This window comes from Lactuca sativa, chromosome 7, assembly GCF_002870075.4.
Source record: "Lactuca sativa cultivar Salinas chromosome 7, Lsat_Salinas_v11, whole genome shotgun sequence".
Taxonomy (NCBI): Eukaryota; Viridiplantae; Streptophyta; class Magnoliopsida; order Asterales; family Asteraceae; genus Lactuca; species Lactuca sativa.
Window position 1 is genome coordinate 191,406,662 of NC_056629.2, and position 16,633 is coordinate 191,423,294.

Sequence of the window (16,633 nt, forward strand, 5' to 3'; positions counted from 1 at the left end):
TTTCTTATTTAGTAAAAGATCTACTACTGTGTGTTTGAATTATTTAGAAAAAAAAAAAAAAAACCATAGGCTTCATAAGAAACCTACGGTATCAAATATGTAATGCACAATTTATGCATTGAGTGTTTGTACATCGTACGCTTCTTAAGAAGCCTATTATTCCCAATTTTTTTTTAAAAGTGTTTTAGTTTTTTTAATATATAGCTTACACACTATAAAATATAACAGCATTGTGTTAGTTTTTGTTAAAAAAAAACTAAAAAACGTAAAAAGGAAACCATAAGGTGCATATGAAATTGTAGTACACATCTACCAAACAGCAATCAATTACCAAAAAAGAAAATTTGAAAAAAAAACATCAAACCATAGTTTAAAGCTTAAAACCATAAGTTTCCACTAAACTACTTTTGGGAAACCATAGTTTACCTAAAACATAGGTATTTTAGAAACCTATGGTTTCGTGACAAAACATGAAGAAAAAAAAAATTACACAAACCCTAGAAACTATAGATTTCCATAAAATAGTACGTGTTTTTGAAAAAAAAAAACTATGTTTTATATGAATATTTTGGTTATTTGTAAAATTTTAGTCGTTTGTATCAAAAATAAATTAATACACTGTAATTTTAATCTTAACAACGTGGTCAATCAAATTGCCATCGATATAATTTTCTCACTCAAGAATTCGTTTGGGCTTATGTGTTTCTCTGTCATCACGCGACTCATACACGAAATCAGAACATAAAATTTGTCGGTTTATGACTTCATGGTGTCACTCGTCGTCTACATAGATCCAAGAACGTCCACGTGTACGATGATGATCTGGTCGACCTCCATGACTCACTCCTCTATTTTGTTTTATATGGTTATATTGGTTCATGCACTTGAAACTTTAACCTTCGGATAAGGTCGACCTCTTGATGCCCCTATGCACGTGTCGACTTGCTAACCATCCTATGCCCCACCTCCCACCACTGTAAGAAAAGGACGACCGTACTTATCTCTCTGTAAATCTTCCTTATAAGTACCCTTCGGATTTACAATTTCTTGGAAAAAAAAGGAGAATTTTCTTTAATATTCTCTCTCTCTCTCTCTCTCTCTCTCTCTCTCTCTCTCTCTCTCTGATCAAGAACAATGGGTTTACCGGTGACTGATCCGATGACTCAATTAAGTTTACCACCAGGGTTTCGGTTTTTCCCTACCGACGAGGAGCTGCTAGTGCAATACCTTTGCCGGAAAGTTGCCGGACATGATTTCTCTCTTCAGATCATTGCAGATATTGATTTATACAAGTTTGATCCATGGGAGCTTCCAAGTAAGTGAATTTAGCTTGTAATTGAAGATACTTTTTTGGGTTTTTAATGGATTTTGGTTTAGTAACAAATGGTGCAACTTTTGGTTACAGGTAAGGCGATGTTTGGGGAGAAAGAATGGTACTTTTTTAGTCCAAGAGATCGAAAGTATCCAAATGGGTCTCGACCCAATAGAGTAGCCGGGTCGGGTTACTGGAAGGCTACCGGAACTGATAAAGTGATCACCACCGGTGGACGGAGAGTTGGGATCAAGAAAGCTTTGGTGTTTTACGTGGGTAAAGCTCCGAAAGGAAACAAAACTAACTGGATCATGCATGAGTATAGGCTGTCGGAGCCACAAAGAAAAAACGGTAGCTCAAGGGTGAGTCCGATCAATCTCTGATCATTCTGTTTTTTGTTAATAAAAATCTCTGTTTCATTTTCTAGATTCTTAATCTGGGTTTTGATTTTGGTTCAACAGTTGGATGATTGGGTGCTTTGTCGGATATACAAGAAGAATTCAAGTGCACAGAAACACATTTCCGGTGGCGCTCCGACCACCGAACAGAGCCACGGTTCTTCTTCATCTTCCTCCTCTCAGTTCGACGACGTTCTCGAATCACTGCCGGAGATTGAAGACAGGTTCTTCAACTTACCAAGGATCAACTCCTTGAAGACCTTTCAACAAGAAGATCAGAAGGTAAATCTTCAAAAATTTGATTCTGGTAATTACGATTGGGCCAGCATCGCTGCGTTCGGGTTGCCGGAACCTGCCACTGGAAGTCAAGCTCCGACCACCGCCAACACCGCAATGAATGTCATTCCTTCAATGGCGCCGGCGACCACATACACAATGGACGCAACATTTGGAAGATCAGTAGAGGATGAAGTTCAAAGTGGAATCAGAAGCCAACGGGTCGAACATCCGGGTTCGGGCTACTTTCAATCGAACTTAAACCAGTTTACACAGAGCCAGGGTTTCTCGAACACGATGGACCCATTTGGTATCCGGTACCCGACCCAACAGGGGAATTTGGGTTTCAGACGGTGAAAATTGAAGTGAGGGTGCCGGCGTGTAAATATACGATTCTATAGGGGGTCTTGGGTGTAGATTAAAAGAGTTGGGGGTGTTATATGGAACCCAATTTTTGAAAAAATCTAAAATGAAAAAAGAAGTTGGGGAAATTAAGGATTGGTATATTCAACGTAGATACTCTCTTTGTTACAATGTAATATCTTACGGGAATGGTATTAGCTTTTGGATTTGATTTTGGTTTCTCCATATTGATAATACTTATAAATTGTATAAACACTATATAAAAAGATCATAAGATCAATTTGAACCTTGAATTAGTTAGGATTTTTTTTTATTAAGCATAACATTTATATATGTTTTAAACAAACTAATATATATATATATATATATATATATATATATATATATATATATATATATATATATATATATATATATATATATATATATATATATAAAAGGTTAGGGAATATAGGGCTATTATATATCTAAGCTTATATATAAAACCATCTAAACTATGGAGTTTTGATGCATATATATCCAAATTAATCATATCCAAATTAATCATGAAATTTTATTTACTATTATTCCTTAATCATGTGACTTACTAAACCAATCGAATTTGTGTTCGTTTTATTCATCTTGTCTTAAAACTTAAAGCATAAAAAATCATGGCTATTTAAGCGACCCTACTAAACTAAAAATGAAAAGTAATAAAATAAATATATAAGAACATATAATAACTCAATCAATATTTTCACAAATCATTGAATATAATTTTCAATTAAAAGATAAAACGTTTGAGTATCTACGTTAAAAAAATATTGGTTTTCTACGTTCTCTATAAACTTTGATAAATTTTCGCAATAAAAATATATATAAATGATTTTTTTTTCATTCCATAATTTCACTTAATTCAATGGTATTCTATTAAAACAAAATTTAGAGAAAATGAAATTGGATTTGTTTTGTTTAAAACTACGTCGTTTAAAAGGTTACACATCTAAACTTAGGTACATAACAATCATATATTCATTTTTTTCATATATATATATATATATATATATATATATATATATATATATATATATATATATATTTGCCTAATATTAGAAAAAACATAGATTTAAATCATTATTTTTGTCACATTATACTTTTATTTTAAAGTTATATATATATATATATATATATATATATATATATATATATATATATATATATATATATATATATATATACTTTTCATAAATATTCAAAATATTATATTTATCTAAATTATTTTTATTCAACAATTTACTTAAATTTCCATCAAATTTAAAATCAAAAATGTTTTTGACAAGTTTCCACTCAAATTTAATAACAAGTTGATTAACATGTACCTCAAATCTAAGAATAAATTTACGCATGTGTACATATGAAACTTTACATAGTGTACATATGAAACTTTTCATAGAAATTATTAACTAACAAAGAATCATAATCTTCAAATCAGAATAGTTTAACTAGCAAAAATCATTGTTTTCAAATAATTCATAGTTTTAATAAACGTAACAGTGTAACTAACAAAAAAAAAATTGGAAACGATCGACTATCTCATATAATTGTTTTTAGCAATTTTCAAAACGTATGATTCATATCGTTGTCTCGTAAATAGTTACATAAGCAAAAATTATTTGAGCCGAGGTTATTCAATGGTATGACGAAATGGTTACTTCTTTTTCGTCCTCATACATGTTAAGCATATGTAGGAACTATTAATTAGAATCTAGCTCAATACTGCGCACTTGTCATCATAGCTGATAAGTCGAAAACTCTTTTAAGATCGAATAGATTCTTAACAAGCAAATCAAGAAAGCAAATAAAAACACGAACACAAAATAAACGAAACAAGTGCTGAATGATTAATATGCAACACCTCGGAGGAGCTCGATAAAGAACTTCTACCGTAGAGGTGTGATAGGGTTACAGTACAATCAAGAAAATAATAAATGAGAAGCGTACTAAGGACGATGCATGCATGCACAATTTATACCAAACCCTAATAAACAAACACGACTGGATAGGCCCAGATTGTGACTATCATGGACCGAACTAAAGGCCCAATGACACAACATCTTAAACCCAACATTCTCCCCGTTTGTGTCAGTTGAGGCGAGAGATTAATGTGGCACAACCTGAATAGTCTTCTTAACTGTTTTAAATAGCTTCGGTATCATAGCTAGAATAGTACGACGAAATTTGATATACCATAGAATCATGTCATTGAAGATCTTCTTTGCAGCATTGTCATTGGATTTACATCTGTTGACTATGTCCAAAATGTGTTCAAGAGCGATAGTGGAAAACAGATGCTTGTCAGACAAAGCGACAGACACTTCAATGGAGGAGCCGGACCTCCAACATCTTTCGTAAACATCACCGTTAAGTGTTCGATGTCAATCTTTCCCATACTCATCTTGTTCACATCACTGACCTTACCAATGGGTCCGACAGTGGGCTTCTTCCTCTCTTCGGCTTCACGGGTTTTCTTTAACAACCCTTCTTGATTTATAGCTTCCTCTTCTCCACTTTCATCAACAATTCTCTTTCCTTTATCTTGAACAGTTGATCCCGAAGCTTCATTAACCTTCTGTTCTGTAATGACACTTGGTTTAACTGGAGGAGGTTCAGTTGTGGGAGTTGGGCTTTTAGGGGTTTGTTTTGGTGGAACTTGAGTTGCTTCTCCCCTTGTTTTGGAGGGACATTTGCCTCTGAAACACCCTTGATTCTACACAGAAGTCCAAGAGCTGGATGCAGTTTTTCGGCTAAACGCCTCCTAACGGTGATTGTGAGAATTATATCATGAGCATCTAGGATATCAAACAGAATAGTATGAACATTAGCAACAGAGGATTTTACAAATGCTCGTTCGATTGTGATATCACCAATCTCCTTTCGGGCTTGGGTGAGCGTGAGAGACTTAGTTTTGAGCGAAGTGGCTTGTCGGGTGAGATCATTCATCACTTTATTTTCCATAGCTAGGTCAGCCTGTAGTTTGTCTAAATGAGAGTTGATAGACTTATTGAGTGCCGATTGATCATATTGGATGTCAGAGTGAACAGTATCAAGCTTTACGAGTTTGGCTTGGAGAGAAGAAACAAGCTTCTCGACATAAGAGTTCATGGTATTCACCTATTGCTGCGACTCAACTTGCAGAGACTACAAAAACTCTTTAGCATCAACCATTAGTTTTTCAACTTTTTCGGTCGCTGTTTTAGTGGATTCATCGACAACTTTGGTTGCTTTCTTGATTGAACTCTCATGTTGTTGAACCAAAGTGGCTACCAAGGCTTTGATGGCAGCATCAGAATATGCCGAAGTGGAAGATTGAGATGAAGAGGCGAGCAAAGTGTCAAGTTTCGCATTTAATTCCTTGAGATGCCTCTTGGTGATAGGGGCATCATCATCATCATCACTTTGGACAGTGTAGGGACTGTAGTGAAAAGTATCAAAAACCATATCCGCCCCACCTAGAATAGTATCAGACTCTTCGGATTGGAGTGGAGAAAGTGGTTTAGTAGTAACAGGAATTTCAAAACTAGAAGTCTTTGTCCCCGCATCAGATACGTTAACATTAATAGGTGGTTCGATTGATATGGTAGTTGTTGTGGTGGTGGTTTTGGTAAATAGGGGTGGTGGAAATGGTGAAGAAGTAGTAGGTTGAGTTGAGACTGGAGGAGGACATGGAGCAATGGAAATGGGAACAGAAGACTGAGGAGATGGAGGTGGAGAGGGAACTGTGTTCATAATAATTACCTCAGGAGTAACCTCACGGACCGAATCATCCGATTGATCCCGCTCCTTCTCAGGTTCATCCTCGACATCGAGATCAGAGGGAACATATTCACTATCGCTCGATGATGAAACCTTTGGCTTGTGTGCTTTCTTCTTCAGCTTCCGCTTTTTAGGAGCCGAAGGTTCAACAACTTGGCCCTTTCGCTTTTTGGGTGTGAGAAGTTTAAGCGATGGACCCTCATGAACATCCTTCTTTTTATCTCCTTTCTTACCCCTTTTCTTCGTTTTATCAGCATCATCTATGGAACGTTGCATCTCAGGAGTAAGTTCCCTTAGACTTGAAGCAGGTAATTTATTATATTCGGTAATGCCAGTGCTTGCAGCAGGAATACATCTGTACATTGTTTCAGTGACCAAACCAATAAAAGGAAATTTAGAGGAGTAGGCGATGATGATCTTTGTTGTTTGGAAAGTTGAAATTGAAGATAAAAAAGAATCCGCCATCACAGGAATTTGAAATTTCTCCATAGCCCTTTGTGTCACTATGGTCCAGAACCTCCCACATGAAATCTCAGTGTGGCAAGATGAAGAATTCAAGCTTTGAACCAATTGAGACCATAGAATAGACCCATAGTCGAGATTTATACCATGGTACATACCATAGAGAATGGTCATAAACCCTTTGCTAGCACCATCATACCTAGCCACTCGCTCAGAAAAATCCATTAAGAGAAGGGTAAACAATCCATTCCATTGTGGAGGAAGGCAAGATTTCTTTACCTTGGTAATGGTGGAGAGAACATCATTGTACCCCATGTTGTAAAACATTTGGAAAAGTTGTGTAGTCGTAATCGATTCTGGGTTCACCATTGAGTCACCACAAGGAGCCTTAAAAGAGTGCAAAACCTAACTTTGGAGACCGAAGACTTCTTATCAAATATCTCGAACGTAATGCGTTCCTCTGCCTTGAGATACTTCGCAGAAGAATAAACTTGAGAGAGAAGAGACATCAGCACACATTCGACTGTAGAAAGAGCATGTACCAATGGCGAGTACCTGAGACACTCAACCACCTGCAGCGTAAAAGAGTCATACTTGAACAACGTCAAGTCGATGATTAGGTTTTGGTTAGGCTTTATTATGAGGAATGATGATTGAGTGGTTTGTTCTTGAATAAAAGATTAGTCTGCCATTGTTGAAGCTTGAAGAGGAAGATGAACCGTAGAGAGAGTTGTCGCCATTTGAATTCTTAAGAGAGGTTGTGATTGGTAAAGTAGAAAATACTAAAAAAGAATCCTTTTATACGATATCCATGAGAGAGAAAATCAATGATGATCACGAAGCTGAGATTTCAGAAACGACGCCTAATTGGGCGTGCTTTGACAACTGTAAACCCTCAAAAAGCATTTCAGTCGGCGTGACAATAGGTGACGTTCCATCTCTCACGTGCCTTTATTTGAATCTAATCCATTCAGTGTCTCTTCACATTACCGAGATGTTTCAACTTCCAAAGAAACAAAGCCTGCTTTATTTCTTAGTTCAAATAAATAAACCAAGCTCCTTTCGCCTTTTAACATATAAGACCACCAATGACAAAGAGGCGGAATAACATGACTGACAATTATCATTAGAACCTCGAACTATACTTTTGGAGGATCATAAAGATCTTTGTGCAAGAGTGTGCCAATGAAAAAGAAATATAGAAAATAGTGTATTTGGGGTATAAGTGATGTCATGAAAGACATAAAACGGATGATCCTGGGCACGAATCTCTTCCTACAAAGTCAAGAGAGACTTAGAAGTGTCTATGTGGTTTCCCATTGAAGTACGATTAAATGCTTGTTAAGAAGCAATGAAAGGCATCTTTTGAAAGTATAGGCTATAAGGGTGGCTTTCTCTTCAACCAAACTACAAAACTTGATATAAGACCGAAAGTTGGATGAAGTACTTGTGAGGCCAGTGTAGCCTAAGAACAAGTAGGTAGTATCAAATTTCAGTGACATGGTGATAAAGAGGAAATCTCAAAAACATAAACAATCTGGATTTTAGGGTAGAAAGGTCTTGGTGTTAGACACTTTCATAAAGATCAAGCAAAAATTAAAAAGAGATTTCTCAAAAGTAACAACCGAAAGAGGTCATTATTTTAATAATTGGTGAATGCTAGAAAATTTTATTGTTCACCATCAATTCAGTTAAGGTATTGGATTTTGGGTTTCACATAGTACTTGGTGAAACAAAACTATGATCATGAACACAGATGTTGTGTAACTGTAAACCTTAGTGGTAAATGTTGAAAGTATCAAGGGTTACATTTATGAAATGAAATATGATGTAGAAAAGAGTTGAGGTGGTTAAAGAACCGAATGTACCTCTGCTATGCGAAAGTGACCTAGCAGATAACTCTTAACTCAATATGAGAAGAGTAAGGTAGCTCATGACTTAAGCGAATTTAGCAGCCTGATTGGGAAGAAACGATTGGTATGTATCGAATCAGTAAGGCTTCACTATAGAGTCGTTGAGGCTTTGGACAGCATACAACAACATGCTTCTAGGGACACTTAGCTAGTGAACAGAGTAAAAGCATTTAACTTCCCCATGATACATTGTTGAGAATAGCTGCCAATGTGATAGAATAAAAAGAATAAATGAAAATGTTTTCGTATTTGGAAACTTTTCTAAAATAGAAATAAAAAATATTTTTGTAGTTAGAAATTTTCTGAAAAAGAAATAAAAACAGAAAAGAAAAATATACAAAAGATATACATCAAGTTTTAACCGAGAATTCGCCTGGATGGATGAAGCGAAATATGTCGAGTGTTCGGTATAGTTCGGTGCCCGAAAAAATTGGAACCGAAATAGACCGAGCGTTCGCCCTATTTCGCTTGTTGATATTTTAAGACGGAAAGAGAAAATTGTACTTAATGAGGCGAAGATGGTTTCGGTACTGATTCAGCTTCCATCTTTCCCAAGCCTTGGAGTATTTTAATAAAGCTTGCTTAGGGAAGGGCTTTCGTGAAGATTCCAGCTAATTGATCAGCTGATCGAACAAAATGGATTTCAATGTTACCATCTTCTACGTGATCCTTGATAAAGTGGTACCTCAGCGCTATATGTTTCGTTTTTGAGTGCTGCACCGGGTTGTGACATATTTGAATAATGCTTTCTGAGTCACAATAGAGGGGAATCTTCTTCATGTTCAGGCCATAATCCCTAAGTTGACTTTATATCCATATGACCTGTGAAGTGCAAGATGCTGCGGCGATGTATTCAGCTTCGACCGTAGATAAGGACACACACATTTGTTTCTTGGACTGCCAGGTGACTAGTTTTCCATCAACGAATTGACACCCGCCAGTTGTGCTCTTTCGGTCCAGACCACACCCTCCAAGATCAGCATCAGAGAAGGCTTGAACAAAGAAGCCTGATTTCACAGGGTACCAAAGACCGAGAGACGAGTTTCACTTCAAATATCAAAAGATATTTTTAACTGCCACCATATGAGGTTCGAGTGGATTAGCTTGGAACCAGGCACAATAACAGACACAAAACATAATGTCTGTTCTACTAGCTATTAGGTACATCAGGGACCCTATCATTTGAGGATAGAGGGGTAATATCAGTAGCCGATTTCTTTAGAGAAGGTGTTAGCTTCATTCCGAATGCCATTGGAACCTTAACTTTGGAATCTCCCATCATACCGATCTTCGCCAGTAAGGTCTTTATGTAAGCCTCTTGATTAAAATATGCCCTCTGGTCCTTGTCTAATGTTCAATACAAGGAAAAAGTTAATCGGACTCATTGAGCTCATCTCAAACTTAGTCTCCATCAACTTCCGGAATTCAGCCGTTAGGCTAGGAACCGAAGATGATGTCATCGACATAGATTTGGACGATCATTAAATGGTCACCCTCTTTCTTGCGAAAGATGGTTGGGTCAACCGAACCTTGTTTGAATTTTGACATTTTAAAAAAACGAGTTAATGTTTCATACCAGGCTGTAGGGGCTTGCTTCATACCATAAACTGCTTTGTCCAGAATGTAGCAATAATCATGATACTTCTTGTTCACAAATCCCGGTGGTTGCTCAACGTACACGGTCTCTTCCAGTTCCCCATTTAAGAACGCACACTTGACGTCCATTTGAAAAGCTTCAAAATTTTTGTGAGCAGCGTATGCCAGAAAGATCCGTACTGATTCTAACCTTGCTATTGGAGCAAAGGTTTCTTCATAATCTATTCCTTCTTCCTAACAATATCCCTTCACCATAATCCTTTCTTTGTTGCGTATCACATTCCCTTCTTGATCCATCTTGCTCTGGAATACCCATTTTAATCCAACCACATATGCATCCTTTGGTGTAGGAGTTAGTCTCCACACTCGGTTTCGCTCAAACTCATTGAGTTCGTCTTTCATAGCCTGTACCCAATCAGAATGATCAAGTGCAGTGTAAACTCATTGGAACTTTATAACTTACAAAGGCCTAGAAGATAGATGAAAGTTGAGATCTTGAATTACCAAGCTTCAAGTATCAATCTTGCATGAAAACATTGCTCCAAAACCATCAAAACTCCAAAAATAGACGAGAGAGGGAAGAGGAGGTTCAAATCTTGAAAATGGAGGCTAGGGTTTCTCTCAAGAGGTTCTAGATATGATGGAGGCTAAGAAAATACCCTAAAACATGAATCCTTACCTTTAAATACCTTGAAAACCCTAAAACTTTCGTGGGCTTTGGGATGCATAGGTCTCATGTTGTGAGAATATATTCTCACCTCGTGAGGACTTTCACGTTGTGCGAATTACTTCTCACCTCGTGAGAACAAATTTTTGCCAAATTTCACTCCAACTTCAAACAATCATAATTTCTTTGTTTCAACCCCGTTTTCGACGTTCTTTATATGCATAGAAAGGTATTGACGAGCCCCACAACCTTATTTAATTACTTTTTACTTAAAACACATCCAACTAAAATCCTTAAATCATAAAAACATTTTTCCCATTTTACCCTTCGACTAGAAGACACAAACCAATTCTTTAATCACTCATTCAACATTATCATCAACCAATAAGATCTAAACCCCATTCCTTTGAAGCTGAAGGATTTTACTTGATCCATTTATTGTCCATAATCCCAAAATAAGAAATTTCTTGAAACTCGATGTTACAACTCTCCCCCACTTAAACTGGATTTCATCCTCGAAATCTGTCTTGGTTAGGATCTCTGAAAACAATGCCATCATATTCCATAAGCTTCCTTTAACCACATCGAAATCAATGCATCATATAAATAAAACTCAAGAGGCCACTCGAAAACCCATCGCTGCCAATAAACAACCCAAAAATTGAAAATACTCAACCACAACGTCTATCGTTCTATGCCTAACTGAAGACCCAACTTCCAATGAAAACCACTCAAACTGGAAACTCTAAAAACTACAACCAAAAACCAATTCCATCAATATACTTCCCAGAACCGAGAACCTATCAATCAAAACTTTAGATATCATACCCTAAGTCTGATGATCATCCATTCATCGTACATACCCCTAGTTCCCTAACTAGGAACACCAGCAAATCATGCAGAAAGAGTACTTAAAGACACAACTTGTAAATTTACACAATCCCAAATCTGAAAATTATGCCCGAAAACCTTAAATACACACATGAATTCCTGACAAGTAATCACCAGCCCACTGCTCCCACGATTATAATGATGGTCCATCCAAGAATTTCACGTTGCATCAAAATCCTTTATCAACTTAGATGTACATCCACCTAACAAATCACTCGATACATTTAGAATGAACCTCATAACTCAAGATATCGTAACCAATACCCAAAAGTGGCAACCAACTCCTAATAGACAGCGTACAAGCAAGATGGTTCATAAAGAAAACATTCAGCATGAGACTTCTGATGCATAGTTAATACTCCCAACCAACTTCTATTGTCCACATCTTCCAAGCCAGCTGGTCACTAAGTCTCTCGAATCCCAACAAAACACCAACACCCAAACATGCCAATAAGACTGACGATTCGAGACCTAAGAGTCTCAATCAAATGACTATCGGGTCCCACCCATATGAATCATACAACTACTGGTTTATGATACATCGTGACACCTCCTAACCACTAAAATGATAAGCTCCCGGTATTACGTCGATCCTGTCGTCATTCCTTTACTAACCTGAAGATTCACAACCAGCGTCACAAGGGCCTAAAGATACTCAACCATCAAGACACCGACTTGAAGGAACCCAATAAACATCCCTCTCAACACTAACCAAACACAACATGAGCCACACTCTTATCTTGTACAATACCTTTCACAGTACAGGCTGCTACTAACACAAAATCGGATGAAAACATGGTTGCACACAAGCAGAGAATGAGACATGAGGTCGTACTCTTATTCCAATTTAGAAGCTATAAATTACAATAGAACCATATTAATAAATTTAGACCAAGTGTTCTCATGTTATCTTACTCATTTCACCTATACACCCCTCCTGGTCATACTCGATGAACTACCACGATATCTACCTTCAAGGGAACCCATAACCAATCCCTAGATCTACTGCATTCCTTCTTCCTCACAACCTTACCCAAAGGGTGAAGTTCTAGTAGATCTAAAAAAAATGGATAACCTCAACTATTAACTGAAACATCATCATGAATGACTAAAACAAGATCCCACACCTTGATTGAAATTGAATAGTTTCCACTAACAAGTAACTAGCTCGATTAAACTTCCAAATTTATCTAGAAATGCTGCTAAAACCTTGTCAGATCAATCCAAATACCAACGTTGTCAACCCGACATGCCAAAAATTGGATTCTATGTAGATCCCAAGCCACACCTGAAAAGCTAAACAATACTGCCCTGACATCCGAACTCTCAATAACCAAGGAAAACTGTCAAACCCGAGCTTGCTATGAATAATACTTCCAAACCAACGTTAGAGGGTACCCATTCCCAGAAACCAAAAGGTACAACGTATAAATTTTGACGATAGGTTGACGCATCTATTGACTTCCACTGATACGCTTGAAACCTTCGAAGAACCTCGGCTATTGACGATGAACGAAATGACTAACAATCAAGAATGCATTGCCAACTAATACAATGTTCCAATATACTATTAAATAAAACCCATGCGGAAGTAAACATACCCAACTCTAAAGTTGATTTTCTGATCAACAACTACCCAGTCTAGACTATAGATAACAATCTATGCAACAAGCTGAGAAATCCCTTAACAACCGATTCTCAACCTAAGCGTCCCACACGCCTCTTGCTCTATTCATTGGCGTTATCAGAAGAAACCACTGGCTAAAAAGAGTTCCTTCTCCAAAAGCTTCCTATAGTGAAGAAAACTTGTACATTCCTAAGCACATATATCTGGTGGCAACTTGCCATGCACCCCATTTTCACCAAATCTTGAACAAAAATCTCGCATACGCGACCCACATATATTTGTGATCCATTCTTCTGAAACCATAAGCTTTAATAGATTGATGATCCTCCAAGCAGAATACTTAGTTTTTCCCCACTTAGGGTTCAAACTACCACCAAGTGAAATTCCAAACATGTCAAAGCTCAAACTGACTCAACCAAATGCATACCATTAGGGGTGCAAACGAGCCGAGCCGAACCCGAGCCTGGCCAGGCTCGGCTCGGGCTCGCTTAAGTTATATAAGGCTCGAGCTCGAGCTCGGCTCGATTCGAGCTTCCTTGTACTAAGCTCGGCTCGAGCTCATAAAGAATTATACAAGCTCGGCTCGGGCTCAGGCTCGACTCGTTTTTTATTTTACATGTCTAAATAAGCTTAAGATCGGCTTGAGCTCGTTAAGAAGCTCGTTTACTAATACCCTAAATCGATAATTCCCCTAATATGTTTTTATTTTAATATATATAAATAATATTAAATTATATTATATAAAGGCTCGTTTAGGCTCGCGAGCCTAATCAAGCTTAATGACATAGGCTTGAGCTCGAGCTCGTTTAATAAACGAGCTTAATATTAAGCTTGAGCTCGGATTGGGCTCGTTTAAAATCGATTTTGAGTCAAGCTTTTAACGATCCGATCTCGAGTAGCTCGCGAGTAGTTTGGCTCGTTTGCACTCCTACATACCATCCCAGAACCTTTGAATGTATAACACAATGCAAAATGATCTTACAGATAAAGACCAAGAAAACTCAAAGAGATTCTAAATCTCAGATTGAGACCTCGGAAACTCCCCAAGTATACCTGCCTCTAACATCAAAAATCCCATACAGATACATAAGCAATACTTTTGTCCATTCATTACACTAATTCTCTATCTAGAAACAAATGGACTACCACACACCTCGTCTGCAAATACCTAATCATCAATTCATCATGCAAATCGTTCATAAATACAAGATGCATCATTCTCATAGTTGGGATACATCAGAGACACCAAAAGTTGTTGTTCCTGATTCACTTCCCTGATTACTTGAAACAATCAAATAGAACCAGACCTTACTATATTTAAAGAAATAAAACCCTTGATCTCATCTCAAGGCAACGATACCACAAGGATCCTCTTGTGCATTCCCACACTACCATACTTGCTGCCAAAAAAGCAACTATCTACCCCCATGTTGGGTCTACATCCACAACTCTGAAAATCACATGTTTGCTCTCTCTTTCCCCTGAACACTGAAAGCTGGAAGAACATAACCCCTGTCATGGATAGTGACATACTAATCTATCTGACAATCACTTAGCCTCCGACTGCAATCCTCGAGCTGATCATCACAATTGCTTCCTTCTTGAGTCTCGTGACTCAACTGACACTACCTCGAGCAAGGCCAAGGAGACCTCAAATCCACTAATTCACCTAGTTCTACACCATTTGAACCCAACACTAACATAACCACTAATTCCCAAACAATGATCTGACCCATCCTTAGTCTGAACAACCATAACCGAAAGGCCAATAAAGACGGGAACACACCACAATGAATCATGATTCCAAACCATGTTATTTACCCTTAACCATTTCCTTAGAATCCCCGGAGTTTTCCTTGATACAAGTACGAATCCGGTGATTTTAGTAGTACGAGCCCAATACTACATTCCACACCTATCCCTACTTTCCTCAAGAGTCATTCCAGATCCTCTAAGTAAGTACTCATATACACTACCACCCGAACCAGCCACATATGCCCGCTCTCAAATGAGCACACACTGCTAATATTCCTAGAATCTCCTTCTAGGATTCCTCTTCCAAAAATGCTCACGCAAGCACATTCCACCATGCTTCCTAGGCTGTCCTAGGGTTCCCATTCACACCACTCTCTGCCATCAGCTGTAGAAGAGACTCCCTCTAATACCTTCTAACTACCTCACAAATACAATTACATGCTACAAGCACTAGAAAATTCTTCAACTATAAAGTCTCACACTACAACGGTTGGACTAAAATAAGAGCTATGCAATAGATTTAAATATAACATTCTAAATTTATCTAATCCGTGCAACACGTAACATAATGTGTTCGCTTATAGTTAGCCGATATTATTGAAGGTCCCTAAAAGCACAAAGCAAGCAACATTCAAGCATCGAGTAATCTAACCAGTTTCTCACCTAATCAGGCCATTTATCCAACAATTTGAAATCTGTACTAGCATGTACTTCAAAAATCTCAACCAACAGGCATACAAAAGGCATCTCTCCTAGCATTCTATCATGCAACCCTGAACAAATCCTTAGCTTTTATCTAACATGCAATTCTCATATACTCATATAACACATGTATGGGTATTTTGGGAAATACTTACTTGAGCTCGGTTGATTACACACATCACATCCATTTTTCTTAAAAACCATTTTGGAAAATGATTTTTATTTTTTAAAAGATTTTAGAAATCCTCAGTTTGAGTTCAGACACACCTGAGAGTGTGTTCGAATCCCTCAAACCAAGGCTCTGATGCCAACTTGTAACGTCCTAAAATTTTCGAGTAAAAATTTAGTGGGCTTTGGGCTTCATAGTTCCCATGTAGTGAGATTATATTCTCACCTTGTGAGGACTCTCATGTCGTGAGAATTACTTCTCACTTCGTGAGAATAGATTTTCATCGAATTTCACTCCAACTTCAAACAGTCATAACTTCTTCTTTTTAACTCCGTTTTCGGCATTCTTTATATGCACAGAAAGATATTGACGAGACCCAAAAAGTTATCTAATTACTTTTTACTTAAAACACATCCAACTAAAATCCTTAATTCATAAAAGAAGTTTGAAACAACACTTTTCTCATTTTACCCTTCGATATATGTAGACTGTTATGTGATTATCTGATATATGTGCATATGTTTGATTGGTGGTTGAGGATTTTCTGCTTTATGCATGAGCCAACAGACCAAGGTATTCCAACCCGATGGTTGTGAGCCGAGAGTATTCCATCTCGAGGATGATTGGACTCATAGTGTGTGGGCATTCCAACTCGATGGTTGTGGGCCGAGAGTATTCCATCCCGAGGATGATTGGACTCATAGTGTGTG

The 16,633-nt window shown here is 37.4% G+C and overlaps 1 protein-coding gene across 1 annotated transcript; it reads left to right on the forward strand.

Annotated features, from left to right (window-relative positions):
* The first annotated feature begins 1,048 nt into the window (after window positions 1-1,048).
* Window positions 1,049-2,560, forward strand: LOC111904868 (NAC domain-containing protein JA2L). Its single transcript, XM_023900579.3, has 3 exons — window positions 1,049-1,315; window positions 1,406-1,674; window positions 1,774-2,560. Exons 1-3 carry the CDS (start codon window positions 1,135-1,137, stop codon window positions 2,341-2,343), a joined length of 1,020 nt encoding a protein of 339 aa, XP_023756347.1. The 5' UTR covers window positions 1,049-1,134; the 3' UTR covers window positions 2,344-2,560.
* Window positions 2,561-16,633: the final 14,073 nt, after the last annotated feature.

Excerpts from the sequence above, each read along its gene's own strand:
- LOC111904868 (XM_023900579.3), top strand. The coding sequence starts at position 1,135 with ATGGGTTTACCGGTGACTGATCCGATGACTCAATTAAGTTTACCACCA. Across the intron at positions 1,316-1,405 it reads TGATCCATGGGAGCTTCCAA|GTAAGGCGATGTTTGGGGAG; the intron begins GTAAGTGAATTT and ends TTTTGGTTACAG. Across the intron at positions 1,675-1,773 it reads GAAAAAACGGTAGCTCAAGG|TTGGATGATTGGGTGCTTTG; the intron begins GTGAGTCCGATC and ends TTGGTTCAACAG.